Raw genomic sequence first — 13,085 nt, 5'->3', positions numbered from 1 at the left:
TTTGGGGAAATGTATATAAAACAATATAGAGCCAATTATGAAATTACAGTAATTCGAATAATGAATAAGGTTGGCTACAGAGAATCAACTAATCAATTATTTATGTTATTTAAAAATGTCTGAATGTTGTGTAGGGCAGCACGGTGGCTGACTGGTTAGCACGTCCGCCTCCCAGTGCAGAGGACGTGAGATCGAGTCCGGGCTTCGGCCTTCCTGGGTGGAGTTTGCATGTTCTCCCCGTGCTTGCGTGGGTTTTCACCGGGTACTCCGGTTTCCTCCCACATTCCAAAAACATGCATGGCAGGTTAATTGAACACTCCAAATTGTCCCTAGGTGTGAATGTGAGTGTGGTTGTTCGTCTCTGTGTGCCCTGCGATTGGCTGGCAACCAGTTCAGGGTGTACCCCGCCTACTGCCCGAAGCCAGCTGGGATAGGCTCCAGCACCCCCGCGACCCTAGTGAAGAAAAGCGGCCAAGAAAATGGATGGATGGATGGATGAATGTTGTGTATTTGAAGACACTCGAAATGCTTTTTTTCATGTAGTAAACAATTAGCAGTTTGTCATCTGTGAATATTATGGTCCAATCTGACCTCATGTGTGAACACATCTGCAAAGAGGAAGGGGCTCAGAGCGGATCCCTGATGCACTCCCACCTCCACCTCCAAGTCCACATGCAGCAAGCACACGTGAGCACTGTTTTGCTGCCCTCATACGTGTCCGCAACTCCAGACTTGCTCACACTTCCTTTCTGCGTGGGTTTCCTGTCAAAGGTTTTCTTGAAAGACAAAATGCTGCCAAACCTTTAAGGTCTGCAAAAACTTCATCTTTCACGTTGAGGCGCAGCGTTGAAGTTCAAGTTCAAGTCTGCGCTGGACTCATCAGGCCTCTTTTCACGCGTTACACTCTGACGCCCCCTACTGTTACTTTGTGCCTAAATGTGTAAATAGGAAAAAAAACATGAAGCCATTTCTAAAAAGAGCAACATTCAAACTATCTGGACATCAAGGTGTCTTTGAATGACCACTGACAGATCATATTTGATCATATCTGACTATAATATGACATATTATGTTAGGGTCAGCGATAGAAAATGAACAGACGGATGTGGTTGAACACGATGTGCAGAAAATGAGGTGCTTTGTTTTTGTGACATGAACGCGAACGCGCGACAGGACATCAGCATCAGTTGCCATAGTAACTGCCTCAGACTGGCTTGTCTGAGCCAACATGGCTGCCCAAGGTAAGGTAAGGTGTGTGTGTTTACGTGCATTCAGCATGTGTATGTGTGCGTACTTTCATGGATTAAAGATGTGTTGTTCACTTCTTTTTGCATTGTTAGGAATTCTTTCAGTGAAATAACATGTAATGTAATACCATGATTTTTTTTTTTTTACCTGTTAATGTGTGTTTCAACTTCATCCTCTTACAACTTTATTTTCTTAAAAGTTCAAAACGAGACTTTATTCTGCTCGTGTGACAACTTTTTCCCCCTGCAGAATAAATGACTCCTTTCACATCTATACTTTTTCACGCTGTATATATAAACAATCGGATTATTCTTGAGGATATATGCGAGAACCTACCTTAATAAAATCGACGTGATATTACTGACGTGTGTGTGTGTGTGTGTGTGTGTGTGTGTGTGTGTGTGTGTGTGTGTGTGTGTGTGTGGGTGGGGGGGGGGTCCAAAGGTAAACTCAAGAATGACACACAAACGCACATGCAAAAGTAAACGTGTTCGTCTACCTGCGGCACACGTGCGCGCGCGCGCACACGCACGGGGCCGCAGCTGGCCAAATTCCCGCGCATCCGGCCATACACGCGCTTCTTTTTTTGACTCCATTTTGGCTCTTCCAGCTCAGGGGATGCTACGGCGACGGCTGCTCCGAGGAGTCAGTCAGTCCCTCGGCCTGCGCGTCCGACACATTGCCGGAGTCGACTCTTTTTTGTGTGTGTGTGGATGTGGATCCCACCACTGATGCACTCCTCCTCCTCTTCCTCCCCTTTTCGTGCTGCCCTCCTCCCCATCACCCTCTCCCCCCTCCTTCCTCGCCCGCCCGCTCATTTTTTATGCATTTTTCCTAACTGTCATGGCGATTTTGTGTCCTTGGAAATAAGCAGCAGAAAGCAGCGGCGGTTTTTCGCGCTCACCGGGCCGAAGGAAGTGGACGTTTCGCCGGGCTGAGCGTAGAAGAAGCGTGGCTGCGGCCGCCGGAGCAGGTGAGCGGCATGCCGGACTGGCTGGCTGGCCGTGGCCGGCCGGCCGGGCTTCGTTCGTTCGTTCGTTCGTTCGTTCGTTCGCTCATCGTCGTCGTCGTCGTCGTCGTCGTCGTCGGCTGCGGCGTCGCCCCGGACTGACTTTTTTCTCGGAGCTTCACACGTGTAAGGAGGAGGCGGCTGTCCGGGATGTGTTTACCCCCGCGCTGCGGAGACTTAACGGAGCTAGCAGAGCTCGAGCTAGGTGGCTAACGCGGCAGGAGCTAGGCACAACCCGGCGAGGGTCTCCTCTTTCCCCGCCCGCCCTGGTGTGATTTGCCTCCTAAATGCTAACCGCCTCCTCGCGAAGCTCCTTCGACCCGTCACCGGCGGGAGACTCGCACACGGAGGCGGGCAAGCCGAGCGTTAGCCGCCGCGTCGGCTAGCATCCCCTCCGAGCCCCCCGAGCGATGTGGACGCTAGCTAGCTAACTGGCTGGCTAGCTTTCTAGCTCGCTTTTTAGGCGTAAACATTCACACCTTTTGTCACTGTAAAAAGATGGCAGCTAAAGCACTGTGCAGGTTAATGGTCGTGTCCACTCGCATTCACCTGGCCAGGTGGGAGGACGAAGATGCAGGCTAGCACAGCCTCCAAATAAAGTATTCACATCGCAATCATAAAGCGCAGAGCAATTATTGACATTTCCTTAACACGAGTTAAAATCACATACCAACGATGCAATACTAAGGGAAAAGAAAAGAATTACTAGCAAAGCACCTCATTGCTCAAGCCCCACAAGATGTAATTACACAATGGAAAAAATGACAAATTGATTACATTGCACCTCATGTATTTCCATGTACGTCTCAAAAGACACAAAACGCAACAGCAACATTAAACAATCATTGAATCATTCCAGCTTCTTTAAGGAATTCTTTGTAGTAGCTACTGGAAGTTCTGTAAGATCAAATTTCCCCAAAATAGATGGAGTCTGGATGAATGAAAATGAAACCAAAATGTTGAAAATCAGATGATGTGCTAAAGAGAGTTTGGGTGGTGAATTGAAATGTGGGCAAAAGTCCCTCCAAACTCTAGTAAAGAAGTTTAACTTCACTACATTCACATCTCCCTTCTCCATTTGTTGTTGTCCAAAGGTTCCACCCTGGATCTCTTGAAGGCTGGGTGATGACTCAATATCATTATGTCTGGCGATAGACCAGTAGAAACTACATTTGATAAAATGAAGAAAAAAAAGCCTGCTGAAGCAAAGGAAGTTCCTTGTCTTTGATGTGCTCGCTCCAGTGTTAGCTCAGGTAGACCCGACCGAGATGGTTGGTCAACTTAATGCAGTCACTCCAAGAGAGTATTATTTTTGCTACAATTACATTGAGCTGGGCAATACATCGAATTCATTTAATACATCCATATTTAAAAAATTGAATTGTTGAAAAATTTGCTTAATTGTGAAATGGAGTTTTCTCCTCTGGATTATGAAAAGCTGTTGTCCGTCCTTATGTTCTGTGACCTCCAAATGTTGCTGTGAGTTTTAATTATGCTGGATGGTTAACAAGACATGTTCACAATAGCCAAGAACTACTTAATGGTGGCATTTAAGCACAAACTTTGAATGTCAAGTTTATGTTCATGCTGATTTCGAATCAGTATACATTATTGTTGTCTGAACATTTTGCACAGGGATTCTTTTTGAATGAATGTGAAACCTTGAAATAAATGTTTGTTGGGTTTATTAGATTAAAATCCATTCAAATGGCAATTGTCCTGAATGACTGACAAAGTTGAGATTTTATTTTTTGGCCCTGTCACCCAGCCCTAATTTACATATATGAATAATATATGGGGCGGGGCAATACGGCTAAAAAGTGCGTCACCATTACGGCTGCCAAGATGAATCGACGAGTCACAACTACGTTGACGATCTGACGCGTAGTTGATTTATTTGACGCGTTTGTTTCTCTGCCGAAACTGCCTCGTCTCTCGCAGCTCCTGCCCGCCTTCTGCCGGTCTGCGACGCACGTGCACAGAAGTGGTCACCGGGTCATCCGGGTCGTCCGTGGCGATGTAAACACAAACGCCGTGGCTAATGCAATGTCATGGCTAACTGGTGTTAGCAACAAAGTCTGAAAGACAGACCGCATTTCACCCCAAATCAAAACTGCCTTTTCTGGCAGAATGTCATTGATGAACGAGTATCTAAACTATTATTATTATTTTTTTGCTGGCTTCGACTCTTAGCATCACACTCTAGTAACAATGTCGTAAAATGTCCGATAATGAGCCCGCTAATAAAAGTTAAAGTCGACCTAACTAAGATGGTTGGTTAACTGTAATGCATACGCTCCAAGACTACTAGTTTGCTTACACTTACGTGGTATGAACAGCAAATGAAGGTTACTGTAACCGTATCAACGATGGGTCTAGCGTTTTGCTGTTTAAAGCTGTTTCTTCTTCGGTTGTTGCTCCACGTCTTTCGGCCCGGTGCGCTGCTGCTGGTATAGCGGCTCCATAATGGCGCAACACTGCAACTGCAATTAAAATGCGTTCTTGCTGAGCTCAATCAACGTCGTGGCTCAGGCTGGAGGTGGCCGCCTCTGAGTTTTGTACACAGGAAAAACCCTGCATTCTCTTCAGTTCAGAGTCTGCATCAAAGCCTTCTGTATGCTCTAGCATAAGAAAACATAAAAACAAAAACAAAAAAGTATAAATACGACATCTTTGGGAGCATTGTAATATTTAGAATAGAACGTATTTCTACTTTTCGGGAGCAAATGAGTTAATATCGCCATATCACGATATTGCTCTTATTGTGGCATCCCTCGACTCAGTGTGTTGTCTATTTTTTGGATTGTGAGTCTGTTGTTTGTGTGTGTGTGTGTGCGCGCGCGCAAGTGGTGCATGACGTCAAAGCTGTTGTCCCAGTTTGCCTCCGTGGCCGTCGCCTGACTGTTCGTCCTCTGGCGAAGCGAGCTCACGTGATGGCGTGTTTGTAACTACTTTCATGCCGAGAGCCCGCAAAAAAGTGACACCAAGCTGGCGAGAATTTCGAAAGCCATCCAGGAAAGTGGCGGGAACGCCGGACCTCCAATTAGGGCCGGGCGATCTCACGTTACTGTACTGTCTCACTCATGTATAATCGGTGTCGGAATAAAAAAGCATAAAACCCCGATCAGAACATGAGGACTTGCTCATATCAATCACAAAGTTGAGTGTTTGTTTAATTGCATGTATGTGTGTGTGCGTGCGTGCGCGACAGATGCTGTGACGACGTAGAAGATGAAAATCCACAAGAAGGACAAGCAGCAGCAGCAGGTTGGTTGCTTACCCTGTTTGCATTGTCCATCTCAAATCAATTGAAATGTCTGCGCATCCATTTTCCAAAGAAACACCCGTGCGTGCGTGCGTGCGTGCGTGCGTGCGTGTGATCGTTTAGAAGCCTTGTTGAACTTGAAATTGTCCAAATTCTGGGAATTTGGTAGCCTGGCAATAGCCACATTGATTTGTGCTTCACTCCAGGGAGTTCTCCACAAAATCAGTCTTTGCTCGGGAAAGGCGGGGCTTGTTGCACAACGCTTCCAGCTGATTGGACGAAGCGAAATCGTGTGCACGTCGACCTAACTTTTGTTTCGACCAATCACGGCAAAGGATGAAAATGTCATCAGCGACATGCGACGTTTGTGCCTAATGAGTTTATGTTGTGGGTTTTGCATGTTGATGTGCGCGTACAAGAGACGAATTCAGCGAGAACGGAATTCATTGCAGCATCCACGCATTCGTCCAGCGGTGTCGCCACGTTTGCTTCTTGTTTTCGTCACAGCTGCATATCCCGTATCGGTGGAATACAAGATGGATTGTCGGGAGTTTGTGAACTTACAAATACTGCGAGAATACATCTTGCGAGAGCACGGCGAGGAATTTTGACCTCTCAACAGTAAATGTTGTGTGTGCTCGTCGTCCTCCATGAAAGCATCGCAAACATCTGCTCTCATTTAGACAAGGTTTTCGCCGACAGATGTTTCATACCAAACCACTAATTGAATCCTAATCAATTTGTTTGTGCATTTTCCGCACTGTCAGTTTGAAATAAGGTCTTTTTTTTTAATGAATGAAGGGATGTGAATTAAATGCTTGAAAGAAAATGTGATTCATTGATTAATCAGAACAAAAATTGACAGATTAATCGTGATGTGCAGTGACACGACTAGTTGAGAGACTAAATATCAGGATTTGGACGATTGTAAGTGAAGCAATAGCTGAAAACAATTCATCCCATTCACAAAAAAAGTTGCTGATTAGTTTGCCGCTTTACAGTTTATTAGTTATTGAATAAATGTGACACATCGACACACTCGAGTACTTGAACGTCGTTAACGCTACCCTGAGCACACTGAATGGGAATATGGCTAACGGAGCAGTCGTTAGCTTAGCATTAATGCTAACAATGTCCTGGCTGCCGCAGTAGCAGCGCTGAAACTGCAGAGCATCGCGCTTTACTTTTGTCAGGGTTGTGCTCTTTGTGTGTGTTTGTGTGTGCGCTTGACTCATCGGCTGTGCGACTGCAAGCGGCAGCTGCGCTCCCTTCGCTTTCCTTGGCTGGCAGACGCCGCTACATTGCAGCATGCCGCTGCCGCCGCCGCCGCCGCCGCTGCTGTGTTTTTGCATGTGATTCGAATTGAGTGTGTCTTTTTTTATAACATGTGACGTCATCCCTGTCGGCACAGTGAGCTGCGATACGAATCATTGCGTGTCTTCAGTGTAGTACGACTGTTTGTGAGCTTTGGGCGTGCATGAGCGTGTGTTTCTGCTTATTGAGCGTGCGGTAACTTAGCGTAGCAGCTAATTTTAGCCTGTGTTAAGAATAACTCCACATTTATATATTTAGCCTCTTTCAATGACTTTTAGGATGCTCAAAGTATATGTGTATATATATATATATGTGCTGTACAAAATAAAGGACACTTTAATAATAATAAAATTACTCATTTGAATGCACACTTTAAAACCAAATAAATGCATACAGAATAAATGAGATAAAATAAACACAGAGATGGATTGTAAAATAATAACAAATGTACTGAGGTCATTTTCATATTCGATTAATAACTGTAAAGAAGACATTGTAAATGTTTTATTTTTAATGTAATAACAGTTTTTTTTGGGTCAGCTTGCTTTTATATATGTTTAAATCTCGCTCGTGCTAAGTCAGCCATACTGGGCGTCCTATTTTGTAAAATGTAAAATTTGAGGCCATAAATCAATGAACTCAACTTTATTTATAGAGCACTTTATTTAAATACAACCCTCGCTGCACACAAAGTCCTGCGCATGGAGTAAAAATCAGCTGTATTAAAAACAAAAAAAACACTAAAACCATGTCAAATCTCATGCCAGAGAATAAAGATGTCTTTTAAGACAGAATGGATGCGCAACTCTTTGGAACAACTTGAACGCGAATTTCCAATACAGATGACGTCGATGTTGTTTTTGACGATGCGTCACAAACGCGTCCGTCAAAGCGATAGAATGCAACAAAAGGCCATTGTCATGGCGACCACGTGTTTACGTCTGCCTTTCCACGCTACATTGCTGCGGAAGAGACAGTTTCCATGGCAACAGCCAGGATGCCCCTCCGCGTGTGTGCGTATGACATTGATTGAAATGTCATCTCAGTCAATTTTTATTATTAAGGCTTGATTCTACCAAAACACAGAAAAATGGTCCAAGGCGCCAAAAGGGAGGTCGATGGCAAAATAAAACAACAAACATTTGCTAAAGGCGTACTCCTGAGCTGTTGCCATGGAAACAACCACAGTAAAAGTCTTTTGGGTGTGCAAGCCCGACGTTGACGCGGCGCATTTCACGGCTGCTGTTTCTGTCTGTCCTGTGGACGCTATGTTTACATTTGTCATATTTATGCTGAGAAACACCAAATCAAGATGAATTGCTGAACTCTGCAGATTGGGAATGCTAATGCTAAAAACAAGGCTAACGTCAAAGAAATGCACTTTTCAAAAAGCAACACTTTTCAATAGGGATGGACCAATATGGCCTTTCAAGGCCGATGCTGATACCGATTATTAGTAGGCAAGGAGGACCCATAGTTCAAGCCGATATTCATTTGCAGTAAAAGAGAATATTATATTGTTCAAAACTGTCTGGATAGTCAGCCCTAAAAATCCGATTTGAGGAGGAATCCGATTGGAGTCAGATATGCCTGCAGCCTTAATGTTGCTTTTAAAATGTGTACATAACGATACAACTGTAGAAAACAGGTGAGCCACAATTGGCCGTTACTAGGGATGTAACAACAACAGCGATATTAAAACTGCCACAATATCATTGTCGTCATGTCACAATATTAAAAGAAGCACATCTGTTGAAAATGTCAAGTTGATTTCCATTTGTGCACTTTTAGCACCCTCTGGTAGCTAGTTTTTTTTTTTTTAGTGCAGTTCAATTTTCACAAGGGATGTTTTGGCCCTTTGATGTTTAAAATCGACGCTAATGGTGAGATGAAGGTGAACCTGATATGCTTGTGAAGCGAGTCAACATGTGGAGGAACTCGATGTGTGCGTGCATTAAGCAAGTAAGTGGCAAAATATGAAGCGTTATTAGACATTGTTTTTGATTGTGATGTCTTAATATGAAACCGAACTGTCAGGGCAAGTTTGCTCTATATTATTGATTTGGTTGTTACCAACATAACGTTGAGATTCATTTTTCAAAAATCATTTCAATTTGAATACATTTTGTAGAAACTTTATTTGGATGTACGCCGCCATTGTTATTTACGTGGCAACGCATTCGGTGCGTAGTGATGCAGAATGGCGTCTCGCGATGTCAAACGCCGATAAAGTAAGCAAGTCAATTCTCGTAGCGTTCCTAAAGAAAAAAACATGCGCTCGGGAGAGTCACCCTCCCCCACGCGGTGCTCTCGTCATTCACCAGGACACATCAAGAGTTTTCATCGTCCCTTTAACTTGCTTTCTTTCTCGACGTTTTGCATTGCTCGGCTGAGAGCCGGCCGCCATTCGACGTCACCACGCACTGAATGCGTTGCCACGTAGATAACAATGTCTGTCCAAATAAAGCGTCTACAAAATATATTAAACTGTGAATGATTTTTGAAAAATGAATCTCATAGTTATGTTAGCAACAAGCAAATCAATAATATAGAGCAAACTTCTCCTTCCAGTCGGGGTTCCTTTTAAGGCTATCAATGGCTCTTGTCTCGTGTCGGCACGTTACAAACAGGAAGTAGTTGCGACGTCTATTTTTTTTCATATATTTCTGTATTTTTCACCTCTCAAAATATCTCGCACACAAACAACATTCCAAATCTCCGTAAGGTTGTTCATTTGAGCTGAAGATGCAATATTGTATTCTAGTACATTTCAATCTGCTGTCATGAAGGAAAGTTCCGATTTTAGGACGACGACCGCCATGACGATGACATGCGAGCTGAATGGTTTCTTGTTGTTGTTTTTCCAGATGTTGGGCGGCCTCCTGAAGCGCACGCTGCCGTCTTCGGCCTCGTCAGTGTCTCCGGCGTCGCCGGAGCAGAACAGCGGCACGCAGACTTTGTTGCCCGCCATCCCCAGGGGGCACCTGCTGGTGGGCTCCAAGGACCAGCTCCGGCTCCTGGCCCCCGTGGGCGGCCTGTCCAATCACTGCAAGGCCCCCACCCTGGTGGTGGCGGCGGCCCCGCGGCCACCCTCTTCCCTGAGTGAGGAGGACGACGGCGGCGGCGGCGGCGGTGGCGGCAGAGTGAGGAAGAAACGCAAGAAGAAGGACAAACGGGGGCGGGGAGAAGGTGATGACGGTGCCTCCGTCAAGAAGCGCAAGCAGGCGCCCGTCGTCACCGTGCTTCCAAATAAGGTCAACACACTTTATCTGCATTTTCACGCTTACATTTGCCCTTACAGCGAAGCCTGCTTCTTCTTTAACGCTGGTTATTTTCCAGAAATTGCTGTGGCCTTTGTTTAGTTTTTATTAGATTTAGAGAAACAAACATTCACATATACTGGACACTTTTTAGAGTCTTAAAAGAAGCAAACATGCATAATCTTTTTTTTTTTTTTTTTTTTTTGTCAGAGGAAAAACTCGCACATAGGAATGCCGGAGCCCGCATTTGAAATCAGAACCTGAGAATTGTGAGGCATACATGCTAATAATCCACTACTACACTATGCCACCCACTAGAATTCCAGATTGTTTGAATTCATTTTGTAAACAAACAATGCAGTTCCAGTCTTCTGTTGCATTTAAACTCTTTTGTTTTCATTTCAGACAAAATAAAGGTGTTCCTATTTCTATTTGTTGAAAATGATTATAATAATAAATCCTGGTTCCCAAACAGAAAAAGGAGCGCAGGACCAAGGGGACCGGGGACGCTCGGACCGAGCTCAAGCACGGCGCCAGGCGGAAAATCACCTGTGCCCCGCCCACCGCCGCCATGCCACTTCCCTCAGAAGTGGCCGTTAAGGTGCCCGCAAAACGAGGGCGGAAACCCAAGATCAAAATCCTGCCTCCTCTTCCTCCTCAGCAAGGTGTGTGCGTTTGTGTGTGCAAGAATTGAACCATAAGAAATTTGCCCGTTGGCCTGAGCACGAATGCTAAAAGCTAATTGATTGCAGATGATTCAAATGCACTTATTTATCCACTTGTACATAATACTTTCAGTATTTTCCGAAATTCAGTGTGAGAAAAGTCCAAACCTCGCCAAAATATATTGAAGGAAAAACTGTCAAAAAATACACTCTAAGTGTGTCTTAGATTCAAAATGAGGGACATGCACTGTATAAAATCAGTCAGAAATGAAAAATAGGCTACTGACAAATGAAACGTCTGTCATCGCAACATCAACATGACTTACTGTAGTTGTCTTTTGCGATCAAGTTGTGCTGTGATGTCACTCTGCTATCCTGTCTTACAGCCACAGCCCCTCCTGCCTCTGCCCCGCCTGTCAGGTCGCAAGCCCCGCCCCCCAAGAACCACAACCAAGCCGGCCTCAAGCCCGGCCCCCACTCGGCACCCAAGCAGAGGGGCCGCAAACCCAGGTAAGACCATCGGAGTGAAGAAAGCGGCGAAAGGGAAAACGCTGACTCGGCTCTTCCTTCCCCAGAAATCCTGGCGCCGCCCTGGTGGAGAGGAAGAAGAAGGCCAAGAGGAGAAAGCAGACAATGGCGCTCCCCGAGGGGGCGGAGAGTGACGACACCACCTCGCTGTCCGTCAACACGGGCGGAGAGGACAGCCAGGACCCCCTGGACACCGCGGTGAGGCGGGCGCCTGCTTCTCCACTCACAAACCACCGGCATCCTCTACATGTGCACCAAAACAATCATCAACAGAACATCGCTTCCTAATTGACAGCGCAAAAAAATCACAAGCATAAATTGATGATGAAAATATCTTTGGATTAGTCAACAAGCTGTACATCCACTTTGTGTCCACAATCACGCACGAGACTTGTTTTCCATGAGTTCTGTGTGCGTCTCGTATTCAGAAGCGGCGCTCGGGCCGTCAAGTGAAGCGCAGGAAGTACAACGAGGATTTGGACCTGAAGGTGGTGGACGACGACGGCGAGACCATCGCTGTCCTGGGAGCGGGACGAATTGCAGCGCTCAATGCCACGGCGCTGGCCTGGCAAGCCGAGGTACGGGAAACCCACAGCCACGAATGGAACTACGGAACAACAACAAAAAACGTGAACGAGAGATTGTCATTTTAAAAGATCGAATTCAATTTAAGCTGAAAAAAAAACATAACGCTTGTAATTGTGAATGAAAAGAAACAGGAAGCAAAACGATCATTTCAAGATTCCCCCAAAGTATTATTTTGGGGGGTTTTAAAAAATACTTTTTTTGTAAAATGAAAACAATTCAGTTTTTGTTTCTTATTCATTAAAAAAAATCACCTGCACTTATTTTCCTTTATTTTTGGATAAAAGTAAATAACTCTGAATGTAACTCTTGTTAAAAAGACAAAATAAGTTTGTTTCCAGTACAATGACAAAACTTTTCTATGGAAGGATTTTTTGTTATGTTTATGTATTTTGGAAGGTTAACATCTAAAACTAATACATAAATATATCATATCCATGTAAAAACAGCAACAACAAAAAATGAAAAATCATTTTCTATTTTTGTCAGGGATACAAGAAAAATCGATTTTACTTTAAAAAATGATAGATATTTTTTGCTTTCAAAATGAAGACAATATATGTTCATATAGGAGAAACGTGCGTGTGTCTTTGCTACATTGAAATTGTGAATGATCCCAAATTAGGTATTTTGCAAGCAAAAACTATTTGTTAAAATTTTTTTTTTTTTAAAATGGGTCACGATCTTCTCGACAGGAGCCTCCCGAGGACGAGGCCAACATCATCGAGAAAATCCTGTCGGTGCGACCCGTCAAAAAGGAGGTAAACTAAACTGCCTTTAGTTTGGTGACATTCCTCTTCTTGCGATTGTTCTCGATGATGTGCTTCGTCCGCAGACATCGTCGTCATCGGAGGAGCAGGCCGAAGAGACGGAAGAGTTTTACGTCAAGTACCGAAACTTGTGAGTCGACTGCAACCGCGTGTAGACCAATTTGAGTTTTTTTTCTTTGTTTGCGGTCATTCATTCCCACGTTGGTCTCCTTGCTTTGTGTCCCAGTTCCTATCTGCACTGCAAGTGGGCCACGCTGGACGAGCTGGAGAAAGATCCCAGGATCCACCAGAAGATCAAACGCTTCAGGACCAAGCGGGCGCAGATGAAGCACCTCTTCAGCGAGGTAACCGCCAGCATTGCTGCAACCCCCTGGATTCATTTTGACTGGGCAATATGAAAATCGCAAGCCATGTCTATCGTAAATAGAAAGACGCGGGAAG

General features: G+C 44.8%; 1 protein-coding gene across 6 annotated transcripts in view; it reads left to right on the top strand.

The window, feature by feature from the left end:
- The first annotated feature begins 1,696 nt into the window (after positions 1-1,696).
- Positions 1,697-13,085, top strand: part of chd6 (chromodomain helicase DNA binding protein 6) — a 43,743-nt gene continuing 32,354 nt past the window's right edge. For 5 of the 6 annotated variants that reach the window (XM_077578424.1, XM_077578421.1, XM_077578423.1 and 2 more), the window contains exons 1-10: positions 1,697-2,221; positions 5,469-5,524; positions 9,704-10,090; positions 10,572-10,761; positions 11,148-11,271; positions 11,337-11,487; positions 11,718-11,867; positions 12,570-12,635; positions 12,710-12,774; positions 12,871-12,988. In XM_077578424.1, the coding sequence (XP_077434550.1) occupies positions 5,489-5,524; positions 9,704-10,090; positions 10,572-10,761; positions 11,148-11,271; positions 11,337-11,487; positions 11,718-11,867; positions 12,570-12,635; positions 12,710-12,774; positions 12,871-12,988 (1,287 nt within the window). In that variant the 5' untranslated portion in view covers positions 1,697-2,221; positions 5,469-5,488. The remainder of the gene's footprint in view (positions 2,222-5,468; positions 5,525-9,703; positions 10,091-10,571; positions 10,762-11,147; positions 11,272-11,336; positions 11,488-11,717; positions 11,868-12,569; positions 12,636-12,709; positions 12,775-12,870; positions 12,989-13,085) is intronic. The other variant, XM_077578422.1, reaches the window with a different exon arrangement.

Source organism: Vanacampus margaritifer, chromosome 10 (assembly GCF_051991255.1).
Source record: "Vanacampus margaritifer isolate UIUO_Vmar chromosome 10, RoL_Vmar_1.0, whole genome shotgun sequence".
Lineage (NCBI taxonomy): Eukaryota > Metazoa > Chordata > Actinopteri > Syngnathiformes > Syngnathidae > Vanacampus > Vanacampus margaritifer.
The sequence above is the reverse complement of the archived record's forward strand: the minus strand, read 5'-3'. Positions and strand labels throughout refer to the sequence as shown.